The 15,409-nt window shown below is 34.8% G+C and overlaps 1 protein-coding gene across 1 annotated transcript; it reads left to right on the top strand.

The window, feature by feature from the left end:
• The first annotated feature begins 3,088 nt into the window (after positions 1-3,088).
• LOC140863882 (chitinase 5-like) lies at positions 3,089-4,460 on the top strand. The gene is made up of 2 exons (XM_073267656.1): positions 3,089-3,534; positions 3,867-4,460. Exons 1-2 carry the CDS (start codon positions 3,135-3,137, stop codon positions 4,274-4,276), a joined length of 810 nt encoding a protein of 269 aa, XP_073123757.1. The 5' UTR covers positions 3,089-3,134; the 3' UTR covers positions 4,277-4,460.
• Positions 4,461-15,409: the final 10,949 nt, after the last annotated feature.

Here is a 15,409-nt window from a genome sequence, read left to right as displayed (position 1 = left end):
ACTGAAAAACAAACTTTTTTTTATTTAAATTCTCGTAATATATATTTTAAAAAATATCTTAATCAGATTAAAGAAGTTTCTCATAAATTTAGCCATATATTTAATTTATAATAAATTAATATTTAGTAAAAAAAAAGCGAAATTTTTTGCGATGTCGTGTCCTTCTTGTCCCTATAATGACTAAGTGAGATCCTCTGTGCAGGCGCTGTCTCGATGCAGATTCAATGGTTGATATCTATTAATACATGTGAGTCTTACTATTTTCAGTAGACCACACAAATATTGATAAATTCTCACCCTTAAATATATAATTGAGGTAATGCATTATGCATAGGATGAAATTATCCCCTATAATGGATCAGGCCCCGTGTGTGTATATATATACACTATAAATAACACTTTTATCATAAATATGTTTAGTTGAAAATTTGATCGCATTTACCATATCCTGAAGATTAAATGATGCCTTCCATTTCGATTGTTAGCCACACCGATAATTCTCTTTTATTTATTAATGAATTAATGAATTCCTGAACGTATTTAAGTGATATAAAAGCAAAAGTTAAATATAGTTTATTATCATGATAGAGTGATAAAATACGAATATTATTAAACAAAAAAGTTCCATTTATCTAACATATCTAATCTAACTTTTTTAAATATATTATTTGACTACATATAAATATATCATTTTGAATTGTCAATTTTCTTTTGTATCTTTTATTTTCTACTTTATTACTCCACTATTAATTAATCATATTATGTCTTAATTAATATTTTATTGTCAATCAAATATCTTTTTAAATATTAATAATCATATATTTAAAATTTTCATGTGCGTCGCATGCTGGCACATGCTCTTTTTTAGTTATAATAAATATGCCAAATTTTAAATTTGATAAGATGTTCACAATATGTACGTGGATGTTAAATTAATACCAAATAACCAACGAGGTCAAGAATAGAAAAGGTCAACTTAATTATTGAGACTTGAGTTGCCGGTCAACGAGAATCATTATATAATTTTTAGCCCATTAAATTTTAGACTGGGTCAAAAGTTGGGATATTTCATCTAGAATTATTCTTCTCTTTATGTTTTTGAACCCATCTAGAAGTATTCTTAAACCGTATATAATATTAATATTTTACAGAAGGGCCTCAATCGTAGATATGCATTATCTTTTATTTTCAAATACTCTACTTAAAATAGTTCAACCTATCCTAAGGCTTCGTTTGGTACGATTCGATATAACTTATCCTATCCAATCTCGTGTTCTTCTTGACGTATTATTTATTCATCTATTAATTATTTATTTTACATCAATCAAATTATTAATTATTTATCTTAAATCAATCAAATCATTGAATTGAAATTACTATATTACCCATTATAAATAATATTACTCATAATTTATTTATTATTAAAAGAAAAAATGATAATTTATCATTTTTATATAAAATTTAATCAATCAAATCAAATAAACTATAATTTATCAATCAAATTAGATACTAAATTAACTATAGTTTTTTATTTATTTTATTTATATTATATTACTAATCTATATATTATCTAACCTATCAGTCAAATCAAACTGAGCCTTAGTATTATCATGATCATAAATCTAATGTCTATACTCACGTGTAAAGATATAGACCATCAGATACATGATTTGAGTTCATGTGTAAAGATATGGATTATTTATTTTTTAATTATTTTTTTTTTCAATTTTTTTTTTAAAACAAACGGATTGTACAAACAATCTTAGGTAGTGTTTGCAACCTCTAAAAATAAGTGATTGTTAAGAAAAAAAATTCATAATATTTATTTTTAGAGGTTGGTAATTGTTAAAAAAAAAATTCATAATATTTATTTTTAGAGGTTGGTAATTGTTAAGAAAAAAATTCATAATAACTGTTTTTTAGAGGTTGCAAACATTATCTTAATATTAATAAAAAAATAAAGAATCTGCACATCACCATGAATAAATGTTGACTTCAAAAAAAGAAGAAATGTTGACTTATTCAAAATCGGTTTTCCACATCCACGAAACTAAATCAAATCACATGAATCGCCCCGAGGATTTGAAAATGTTATAGCTAATATTGCTTTTCAGATCTTTAAAAATGTTAAACTATATATTTATTTCATCTTATGAAATAAGTTTTATATTTCGAGATCGATTGGAACTAGACTTCTCCTTCCACGCCCAACTCGAAAGAGGAATATATTAATCAAGTAGCACAAGCGAGAGTTTGCATAAAAATCATGCTAGATGTATATTTTAAGTTACACACTCGATGACATTTTTCATTTTCAGAGATAAAAAATAATAAAAAAAATAAAAGAGAGATGATTGAATTCATGGACACTTTTATTATCATGCAAAATGTCATACAAACCTAAAATAAATGTACTCCTAAAATTTGCCTTTTGATATTTTGATATCCATTTGTTAGAATGTCATTCTTTTATCAGCCCAAGGAAAATATTTTGTAGAAACAATAATTATCTTAACAAATTTCCATTTGTTAGAATTAAAGTCAAAATATTTTTCAAAACTACAATCGCAATCAAGACATTCAAATTCAAACAATTCCTTGCAAGAATATATTTCATGACGTCTTCCCCCACCCCACCGGCCCACCCCCTGGCTTAATTGTACACAGATTATCTGTCTAGAAAAAATCACTTTTTCTTCTTTTAAAAATATTTGTATATCCGGATATATATATATATAGCTATATTTCATAATCGATTCTTTCGTAACTTGTGAGAGATGATTATATAGTACAACAACAATAATTATTATAAAAAAAAAACGTATGTGGTTTTGTAACATTTGTTCTCATCAAAATTTGAACTTTAACCTCTTTTAATTTATAATCGATTCTTTCGTACATACGTGAGATGATTATATCATTTCAAATCCGAACAACTAACGATACTTTAATTTCTTAATTGGGTATGCGTGTTTTCCTCGAAACTGCCTCCGTAGAAAGTCATGATTCCACTTTACAATATTTTCCATAACTAATATATATATATCTTCAATTTCCACTATAAATACCCCATATTCCCTCCCTCCTCCTAACACAAACTACACATTTTCTTCAATCAATCCATTTCCTTAAAAATGATCATTTTCAGCTCAAGAATATGTTGTCTCACATTTTATACCTGTTTAGCTATAATTCTCATCGTCGGGAAGTTGGCTTCCGGCCAAAACTGTGGCTGCGCATCTAACCTTTGTTGCAGCCAATACGGCTATTGCGGCAGCACCGCCGCCTATTGTGGCACCGGATGCCAATCCGGCCCATGCTACGGCGCAAGTGGAGTTTCAGGTATAGTCACTGATGCATTTTTTAATGGGATCGCTAATAGTGCCGGTGGAGGCTGCGAGGGGAAAGGATTCTACACCCGATCGGCTTTTCTCAATGCAGCCGGCTCATATTCCGGGTTTGCCAGCGGGTCTAGTGATATTGCTAGGCGTGAGGTTGCTGCCTTCTTCGCAAACGTCGCACATGAAACCGGAAGTAAGTTTAATTCATTTATGGTTTGCAAAAATTGCTTTATTAATTTTAGCTAGGCCTAGGCTGGTAACGAGAGACGCACATGAATTAGAACGCGTAGAGTGAACTTGAACTTAATGTAATGTTTAATAAAGTTGTGCGAGATCGCAAAAATGGTGGTTTTTAACAGGTGAAGAATATATATAAAAAATAATTAGGTGGGCTACGTACATCCTACACTCGTCTAAGCTAGATCCATCCTTACTGGCCGTAATCACAATACTCCATCAATTAATTTGGATTCTTGTAGCTAAAATAATTAATGTTGTAATATATATCTATACATTGTAATGCAGGTCTGTGCTATATAAATGAAATTAACGGGGCATCAAGGAACTACTGTGACTCCACTAATAGACAATATCCGTGTGTGCCCGGCAAGGCTTACTACGGCCGAGGTCCCCTTCAACTTTCATGGAACTACAACTACGGGGCAGCGGGGCAAAGCATCGGGTTCGATGGCCTAAACAACCCCGATATCGTGGCCAGAGACAACGTCATATCTTTCAAGACAGCCCTCTGGTTCTGGATGAACAATTGCCACAATGCTATAACATCCGGACAGGGATTCGGGGCCACGATTCGAGCCATTAACGGATTGGAATGCAATGGAGGGAACACGCCTGCAGTCAATTCTCGTGTCCAATATTACAGAAACTATTGCAGTCAACTTGGAGTTGATCCTGGTCCCAATATTAGTTGCTAGATTTATGAGAAACGAGCTAACTCTAATAAATAAACATATGAAATAATTAACTTACATATAGATTGAGGTGCTACAGCAGCCTCTAATATATATGTACGTAGTACTTGAGCCTTGAGGTTAATTTGTATTGGATGACATATACATCTTGTTTGAAATAAAACTCCTATTGCATCGTCAGTTAAATAAAAGAGTACAGTTTTTTAGTTCCTAACCGGTTCAAAGTGTTCGATTTTTTCAATATCGGGCAAGTTTGTCGCACATCACTTGTTGGGTGTTGTTCAATTGATTATCGTAGTTAATTTGCAAGTTTCTGCGGCAGCCCGGTGTTTACTTAGTATGTAATGAGCCGTCTCAGATCACCCACTGATCAGAAATTTAATTAAGCATGCATTTAGCTTAAGGGAAAATAAGTTTTTTCGTCCATTAACTTGTTCATATTTTGGTAATTTTGGTCCATTAGATTTTTCGATGTGGGTTTTGGTACACTAACTTTTCATTTTCAGTGTTTTTGGTCCAACTGCATACGTGTCAATTTCTGATTGGTCCAAAATGATGACGTGGACCAATCAGAAGCTGACACGTATGCAGTTGGACCAAAAAACACTGAAAATGCAAAGTTAGTGTATCAAAAGTCAAAACTCACATCGAAAAAAGTTAATGGACCAAAACCCAAAGAGGGTAAAGTTACTAGACCAAAAAACTTATTTTTCCTTAGCTTAAATAAGTAAACATAATATGAGATAATTACGAAAACTCAAATATAAAACCAATCCGACAGTATACAACCGGTATTAACTAAAACCCAAGAAAACTGATTATACAACCCAATTGAATTACACAATACAAAAAAAAAAATAAAAAAAACTAAAATTAACCTCTGCTCCCAAGCCCTGGTCACGGATCAAACAACGGTCCCTACTTTGGTCAACCAGCAACTGCCACCTCGAATGAGATGTCCATGATAAAAACACATACGTGAGTGACATTCGCTCAGAACGTAAATACGAGTACACAGATTGATATATATGATTCATGCATGCAAATGAAATGACTGGGTAACTGGTACTCAAATAAAATCCCGTTCAAAATAGACGTCAATGAATATGTAGTACCAATCTAGAAATCCGACCACTAAATCCTCAGCCCAAATCTTTTATACTTGCTTGGAAGCCAATGAATTTGAGATTTTGAAATCCATCTATTTGGATCGTGGATTTGAATTTAATAAAAAGGAGGATTCAAATAAATGATTTTCAAATCCATTAATTTAAAATCCTCTCTCAAATCCAAATATCCATCCAAGCACAACCTCACATTACTCAAAGATCATTAGTGCTCAAGATATTTCAATATTCTAATAAAATGCTTGTCTTCAAACTGGTCACCTACAATCCGTAAGATCATGACTCAATATAGTCAAAATATTACTCATTCTTGCATGTTAACTCAAAACACAATACTGAAGCCTCTATGATCTATTGACCAAAAATAAAAAAAAATAAAAAAATCAAAACACAATACACATGTACAAGCCTAATAATTCATCAAACATCAAGTTGAAATTGTGAAACATTATCAAATTAATCGTTGATTATTAGTTATTACTGTTATAATTCATTTTTTTTTCAATTATGAACTTCATTTGAAGAAGAAAGTTTTTCCAAGTTCAAGTACTAATCAGTTTTTTATTTTTTATTTTTATTTATCAAAACACTTTACTTGCATATTAAAATTAAAATACTGACATTCTCCTAAGAGAAAATTGCCTATAAATTCCCAGCAGTAAATTTAACTATAAATTCCCAGCAGTAAATTTAAGTTGTTCCTCGGTCCCTGGTTCAGACTTTGACTCAACAAAAAAAAAATAATTCCTCCAATTAGTTCAAATAATTTGAAGGGGGAAGAGAAACTCCCTCGACTCTTAAGCTTGCATGAAAGAGAAGACAAATTTTTTATTTTTTTTTAAAACAATATATGGATTGAAAGAGAAGCAATTTGTCAGCCAAACATTTGATATTTAGGTAGTGTTTTGGAGAGCTTTTAGGAAACACTTCTCAGCTTCCCCTTCACAAAATTTCAAAATTTTGTGAAGGAGAAGCTGAAAAATGCTTCCTAGAAGCTCTTCAAAACACTACCTTAGAAAGAGAATATTAATCCCAGGGTAACCATGAAGAGAATAGAACAAAACAGAACAGCCGCAGCCTGATACGATCATTCAACTTATGTTATAATACGCAAAGAAACATAAAATAGAAGAAAACCACACAATTTGGCAAATGGTATCTAAAACAAGTTCGTGAAAATGCTTCGGTCGTGGCTATGTACTCGGCTTCTGTTGTGGATAATGCCACACACTTTTGAAGTTTTGATTGCCATGATATTGCTCCCCCTGTAAATGTCATCAAGTATCCGGATGTGGACTTTCTAGAATCAACATCACCAGCCATATCTGCATCAATGTATCCTTTTAACACAGGTAGGTTAGTTCCAAATCTCAAACAAAATCTAGAAGTACCTCTCAGATATCGGAACATCCATTTCACTGCTGACCAGTGATCTTTGCTCGGATTTGAGAGAAATCGACTTACCACGCCAACTACGTGAGCGAGGTCAGGTCTCATACACACCATTGCATACATCAGACTGCTGACTGCTGAAGCATAAGGAACACTTTCCATTTCTTTCTTTTCTTCATCACTTGTGGGACATTAAACTGAAATTAGTTTGAAATGCCCTGCAAGTCGAGTGCCAACGGTCTTTGCCTTATCCATTTTGAATCTTTCAAAAACTTTCTCAATGTATTGTTCTTGAGATAACCACAACTTTTTATTTGTCCTGTCCCAGGAGATCTTCATTCCAAGATTCTGTTTCGCTGGTCCTAAATCTTTCATTGCAAATGACTTGTCAAGCTCCCCCTTAAGCTTGTCTATCTTGGTTGAATCATCACCAATGATCAACATATCATCAACATACAACAACAATATGATGATATCATTGTCATCATATTTCTTAAAAAATACGCAGTGATCAGAACTGGTTCTCCTGTACCCGTGAATCATCATGAATGAATCGAACTTTTTGTACCACTGCCATGGGGCTTGCTTCAATCCATACAAGCTTTTGTTCAACCGACACACCATGTTTTCTTTGCCTTTGATTCTAAATCCTTCTGGCTGATCCATATATATTTCTTCATCTAGATCACCATGAAGAAATGCAGTCTTGACATCAAGTTGTTCTAGCTCCAAATCCAGACTAGCAGCAAGTCCAAGAACAACTCTGATAGAAGACATCTTCACCACTGGTGAGAAAATTTCATCAAAATCAAAACCTTTCTTTTGATTGAAACCTTTTACGACCAGCCTTGCTTTGTACCTCAGTCGTGATCCATTTTCTTCAGTCTTCAACCTGTAAACCCATTTATTTTTAAGTGATCTCTTACCTTTTGGTAGATTTACAATCCATAAGTATGATTTTCATGAAGCGATTGCATCTCATATTTCATCGCTTCGATCCACTTATCTTTTTGGGCACTTGATACAACTTCTTTAAAAGTTTCTGGTTCTTTGCCATCAGTGAGCATCACATATTCATGTTGACTGTATCTTGTAAATGTTGGAAAACGGTGTTCAGATCAATTAGAATTGATACCCGGTGCAGCGGAAGTTAAAAATTTTATTTTATTAATATGGAACGATTCCATATCTGGGTATCAAAACTTTTACGATTAAATTTGTGTAAGTAAAATAAATAATCACAATTAAATATTTTACCTTAAAATCTCGAAACGAGATTATGGACACCAACAGAATTTAATCTGCTCTTGTTGTATATCCCAGGAACTGATGAACAAACGTTTCTTCAATCAGGTCCACGAATAGAAAACAAAACCCTCTGATTGACTGCACTAGAAATCAATCAGAAGTTTGCGTAGAGAATAAACAGATATGATCTGTTAATTCAGAATTGTAATTTTTCACAAAAATCACAAGATTGAATTTTCTTCGAAAAGGGACAAGGATTTTCGAAAAACCCTTAGAAAATAATATATGTGTTTTCAAAAATTTGATGAATGAATTGCATGCAATTTTCGAACACTGCACATATATTTATAGATAATTTCTAGTTATAATTGTATCAGGACTCTAACTCCTTAAAGCCCACAATCCATAACTTAAGCCCAACAAGCCAAGCCTGTTGTTATAGAAATTAATATAAAATTCATCGTGACTCCGATTGATAAACTGATTTCACCAATATGCACAGAAACCATTTCTGCATCTTTTAGAGTCAAGATAATTTTTCTGAATCCGAATTCAGTGATTTCCAAAAATGCCCATCCCTATGTCATTTTAGGAAATCCCACTCCCTTTAATTAAGAAGTCCAACTTCTCTTTCATTAAATTTAACTCTTTAAATTTAACTATCTCTACGGGGTTTTAGTAATCCATTACTTGTGTAACCCTCAATGGTTCAGGAATACAGCTAGCCGTGGGCTCACAACTCCTTGTGACTCGAAATAACAATTTTCGACTTACCCATCGAATCATGGTAAGAGCGCCTAGCAACATCGCCCCATGATTCCCTAGGTATTACTGATAGTGCCTGCAAGAACCAGTAGATTCTGGTTAGCGTACAGTACGGTCCCTTCAACCAAATATCCCGATCGAATCAACAACCATTGGTGCATCAAGAGTCGTTCGAGATTCAATAACTATGCATAACATCTTGGAGATCTATTAGTGACATCGCATGTGTTACTAGGAACACCAAGTAACCTAAAACACATCATGTACTCTGGCCAGAGATTCGTCACACTAATATCTCCTCAGATCGCATAGGATATCCACACTCGCAAGTATGTGGTGAATCCTTGACAACAAAGCATCGACTCCTATATGTGTCGTAACTGTACCCAATCCCGACACCTGATGACCCCAATAGAGTCGGTAAACAAGTCAAAGTACAGTACTAGCATATAGAGTCTCAATGATGTTTCAAGTAATAAGGACTAATGGTGTACAACCAAAACCGCGGACTTTATCCACTCGATAAGTGATAACCACTTGGAAAGTCCGAATAGGGTAGTTCGATCATTCATCATATGAATATCTATTTGCATGCTTTGAACATCTCTATGTTCCATACCAATGAAACGTGGTACTCGGCATCGCAAATGCTAGTCTCAATCTCGAGCGATACTTATTCTTATTTGCGGATGACTCAATTGACTAGGAACAGTTTAGAATATACAGTGACTATAAGATGTGTTTCATGATAGCCATCCCATGTGCTACCACATCTTACATACACTATAGTATATTCAAGGTCTTTATCAAAACAACAATAGTATATCATAATATAACAATATGAAGAAAGATAAAGTCAATGCCATTATAAAAGTGTAAATTATATTAAACAAAAGATTGTTTTACATAGAGTCATAAAAGCCCTTAGCCACAAGTTGGCTAACCGGGCACCCACTCTTTCAATCTCCCACTTGCCCTAAAGCCAACTAGTCATTCTACGTAATCCCATTGCTTCGCGATGTTTGTCAAACAATGGTCCTGGCAAGGGCTTAGTAAGCAGATCAACGATATTTTCTATAGAGGCCACTCTCTCGACACTGATGTCTCCTCTTTCCATGATCTCCCGGATGATGTGGTATTTCCTCAGTATGTGTTTGGACTTTTGATGAGACCTTGGTTCCTTTGCCTGAGCAACGGCACCCGTGTTGTCACAGTACACCGGGACTGGACCAACAGCTTCAGGAATTACACCCAACTCTTGGATGAATTTCCTTATCCAAACCGCCTCTTTAGCAGCAGCTGATGCTGCAATGTATTCTGCCTCAGTGGTGGAATCCGCTGTGGTGTCCTGCTTGGAACTCTTCCAAGAGACAGCACCGCCATTGAGCATGAATACAAATCCAGAAGTTGATTTCGAGTCATCCACGTCACATTGGAAGCTAGAGTCGGTATAGCCTTCCAACTTCAATTCTCTCCCTCCATAAACCATGAACAAATTCTTAGTCCTTCGCAAGTACTTAAGAATATCCTTCACGGCTTTCCAATGCATTTGACCGGGATTGGCTTGGTATCTGCTCGTGACGCTCAGAGCATAGGCCACATCCGGTCTGGTAAATATCATCCCATACATGATACTACCTATGGCTGACGCATATGGCACGTGTGTCATCTTCTCTATCTCTTCGTCAGTCTTGGGACACATAGACTTGGATAGAGAAACTCCATGACACATAGGTAGATGTCCTCTCTTGGACTCATCCATAGAAAACCTTTTCAATATGGTGTCGATGTAGGTTGATTGAGTGAGTCCTATCATTCTTTTAGATCTATCTCTATAGATCTGAATTCCTAGAATATAGGATGCCTCACCTAAATCCTTCATCGAGAATCTACCTGATAACCATATCTTTGTTGATTGCAACATCCCTACATCATTCCCCATGATTAGGATGTCATCAACATAAAGCACTAAGAATGTTACCGCATTCTTAACTACTTTCTTGTACACGCATGGTTCCTCCGGGTTCTTGATGAAACCAAAATCCTTTATTGTTTCATCAAATTTTTGGTTCCAACTTCTTGATGCTTGTTTGAGACCATAGATTGATCTCTGAAGCTTGCATACCTTATGCTCGCTTCCCATGGATGTGTATCCCTCAGGCTGCATCATATAGATCTCTTCCTTAATGTTTCCATTAAGAAATGCAGTCTTTACATCCATTTGTCATATCTCATAGTCATACCATACTGCTATGGCAATAAGGATTCTTATGGACTTGAACATTGCGACTGGTGAAAAGGTTTCATCATAGTCAACTCCTTGTCTTTGAGTATAACCTTTTGCCACCAATCGTGCCTTGTAGGTCAATAACTTTCCATCAGGCCCAAGCTTTCTCTTGTAGATCCATTTGCACCCAATTGGAACAATTCCATCGGGAGGATCTACTAAAGACCAAACTTGGTTAGAATGCATCGAGTCTATTTCCGATTGCATAGCTTCAAGCCATAAATTCGAATCCGCATCAGAAATTGCTTCCTTGAAGTTTCTTGGATCACATCCAATGTCGGGTTCACTTTGATCCCCTTCAAGAAGAAGACCATATCTAATAGGAGGCCTAGAAGTCATCTCGGATCTCCTAGTAATAGGCGTGTCTTGTGATGATTCTTGAGGTGTAGGATCGCTATTTTGTATCTCGGGTTCTTTTCAAATTTCTTCGAGTTCCATCATCTTGCCTTTCTTATCCAATAAGAACTCCTTCTCCAAGAAGGTGGCATTCCTTGAAACAAACACTTTTGTTTCAGCAGGATGATAGAAATAATATCCGATTGAATTCTTCGGATACCCTACAAAATAACATAAGGTGGATCGACTATCCAAATTATCTCCCACTGTCTGCTTCACGTAAGCAGGACATCCCCAAATCCTCAAGTACGAATACTTAGGAGCTTTGTCATTCCATAACTCGTATGGTGTTTTATTTACTGCTTTAGCGTGGACGTTGTTTAACAACAATACCGCCGTTTCAAGAGCGTAGCCCCAAAACAAATGTGGGAGCTCAGTGAAGCTCATCATGGATCGAACCATGTCCAACAAAGTTCGATTGCGACGCTTCAAAACACCATTAAGCTGAGGTGTCATAGGAGGAGTCCACTGAGAGAGAATCCCATTCTCTTTTAGATAGTCCAAAAACTCGGTACTTAAGTATTTTCCACCTCGATCCGATCGAAGTGCCTTAATACTTTTACCTAGTTTGTTTTCTACTTCAGCCTTGAATTCTTTGAACCTTTCAAATGCTTCAGACTTATATTTCATTAAATATAAATACCCATACCTAGAATGATCATCAGTAAAGGTAATGAAGTAGGTGTTGCCACATTTAGTACCAATCCTAAATGGACCGTAAACATCTGTATGGATCAAATCCAACAGATTTTGACTACGCTCAGGTTTCCCTTTGAAAGGAGATTTAGTCATTTTTCCCTTTAGGCAGGACTCACAAGTAGGTAGAGAGTTAATATCAGACATATCAAACATGCCCTCTCCCACTAGCTTGTTCATCCTCCTTGAGGAAATATGACCTAGCCTAGCATGCCAAAGGTTTGGCCGGGTTTTGACTATCGTCCTTCCTTTTAATTGTTGTTACCGGTTTATCAACATAATTAATTGGAACGTCTTTTAATTTTAAGCTATATAGATCGTTTTCAAGTTGTCCATTTCCAATCAAACATTCATTCTTGTAAATATTGCAAATCCCATTTACAAAATTGCAAGAAAAACTATCTCTATCGAGCATAGAAATAGATATAATGTTTTTGACCAAATCCGGAACATATAAAACATCTCTCAAAAATAACTTAAAATTGTTCTGCAAAACTAAATAAATGTCTCCTATAGCTTTGGCTTCGACTCTAGAACCATTCCCGAGCCTTAGCTGGGTCTCACCCATCCTTAGCTTATTACTTCTTGTCATCATTTGCAACTCATTGTAAATGTGAGATCTATATCTGGTATCCAATACCCAAGAAGTAGTATTAAGTAAAACATTTATTTCAATGTAAAACATACCCTTTGCAGTTCTCAACTGCTCGAGGTATTCCTTGCAGTTACGTTTCCAATGACCGGGTTTCTTGCAGTAATGGCAAACTTGTTTAGACTTGTCAAATTTTGCATGTAACATTTGGCCTTGAGATCATGGTCCAACCATTTCTCTAGTTCGGCCAACCTTTCAGCAGTTACATCAGCCGAGGCTGTTTTCGGAGAAGCCTTTTCTAACACTTAGAAAATCTTTTCCGAACTCAGGACAATCTTAACTTATGGAACCATCCTGTATAGATTGCGCCAGAAAGTTTGTTTTGTTCGAGAATTGAAACATGTGGATTACGAATTCATTGTAATGAAATACTGAGATGAAACAGACAATAATCGATGATTTGTTTAATAATTTACTAAGACATAAAATATGGCGAATTTTATTTTATGAATCACACTCCCACTATTTTGACGATTTCACCACCCTCTAGTGAAAATGAGAAACATTTTCTTTAGTGGGAACATGGAGTCCAATTGACAAACTATAGTCCCGAATAATATCAGCCAACCATAATTTTCAAAAGGTAGAGCCCAATTGCTTCCAAAGCAACCTCCACGTTTTTACCTCATGTCCAATAAGGGCCCAATAATATGATGCCATTTATTGTGACATGTCAAGATAACCCATCAATATTAAGTTGTGATGGACGGTCGCCATGTGGATCCCCAATAATATGAGCCAATCCCATGGGAGTTCCACCCAACTTACAACATGTGTCGATCCAATGTACAGCTTTTCGACGAACGGGCCCCCCCAATAATATGAGCCGGACCGTATCCGCGGGTAGCATCTCATACATTGATCGTTGATGGAAGGTAGGAATATTTAAACAATATTTAAATTCCCTTTTTATTAATCTTGATATCAATTTTAAATCATATTTAAAATGAGGGATTTTTAATTTTGAAAATTTGTCTCATCATGCAATTTATGTATGCTTGCGGGATTCATACAATTTAGTCTAAACATGCATACATCAATAATATCATATATTATTTAAGGATGATCGATCCCATTAACTAATCGACCCATGGTTGCCAATCACGAGTCTAAGTCCAATCCTAGGTGATATGCAAGTATGCAATGCAATCCTATTACATTGTGCTTCCAATTTACATTTCTTCGGTCTTCATTGTCTGCTGGGCCCACCATTTCTTCAAATCTTTGTCTCCCACTAAGTCTAATAAATTTACAATAAATTTCGATGACAAATATGAGATATATTTTTAGGGGTGGGAATAGGCCATAAACCAGGCCCACTTTTATTACATATGACAATCATATTGGGCTATAAACCAAGCCCATTAATAAACACCAACAACAATAAGACAAATGTAAATCACCTAACATACACCTAAAACATTGGTTATGACAATCGATCATCCTTTATCCAATAATTAATTTAATAATTAAATAATTGGATAAACTTGCAAAGGCATCATAATTTAAAAGATAAAATCATATTTTATCTTACCCATCCATAAGATCATATCTTATCATCAATTGTACCAAAATAATTACTTTTATAAAATTTAATTTAACGGATAAAATTTATAAATTTTTCAAAAATTCAAATTTATCCAAAAATCAATTTTAAAATTTTCGGACTCGAACAATTCGATCCGATGCCTCGTGAACCAATCAAAAATAATTTTCGATCGGATCAAAAACTAGAATTTCAAAAATTAAATTTTTTAATTAAAAATTAAAAATAATTTTTTCGGGCTGCCCGAGACAATCCTGGGCAGCCCGCGCCCCAAAAAGGGGCCCGGGCTGGGCAGCCCGTCGCTGCCCCTTGGGCAGCGACGATCGCTGCCCGATTTGCCCATTAAAATTTAATTTTAAATTTTCGTTTTGTTTAAAAAATCGAGGCTTAAAAATTTTGTACAATCGATTAATTTAATCGTTTGATCTGAGCAACCTGTCTCTGATACCACTGTTGGAAAACGGTGTTCAGATCAATTAGAATTGATACCCGGTGCAGCGGAAGTTAAAAATTTTATTTTATTAATATGGAACGATTCCATATCTGGGTATCAAAACTTTTACGATTAAATTTGTGTAAGTAAAATAAATAATCACAATTAAATATTTTACCTTAAAATCTCGAAGCGAGATTATGGACACCAACAGAATTTAATCTGCTCTTGTTGTATATCCCAGGAACTGATGAACAAACGTTTCTTCAATCAGGTCCACGAATAGAAAACAAAACCCTCTGATTGACTGCACTAGAAATCAATCAGAAGTTTGCGTAGAGAATAAACAGATATGATCTGTTAATTCAGAATTGTAATTTTTCACAAAAATCACAAGACTGAATTTTCTTCGAAAAGGGACAAGGATTTTCGAAAAACCCTTAGAAAATAATATATGTGTTTTCAAAAATTTGATGAATGAATTGCATGCAATTTTCGAACACTGCACATATATTTATAGATAATTTCTAATTATAATTGTATCAGGACTCTAACTCCTTAAAGCCTGCAATCCATAACTTAAGCCCAACAAGC

Source organism: Henckelia pumila, chromosome 4 (genome assembly GCF_033568475.1).
Source record: "Henckelia pumila isolate YLH828 chromosome 4, ASM3356847v2, whole genome shotgun sequence".
Classification (NCBI taxonomy): domain Eukaryota; kingdom Viridiplantae; phylum Streptophyta; class Magnoliopsida; order Lamiales; family Gesneriaceae; genus Henckelia; species Henckelia pumila.
This window is presented reverse-complemented; position numbering and strand designations above follow the sequence as displayed.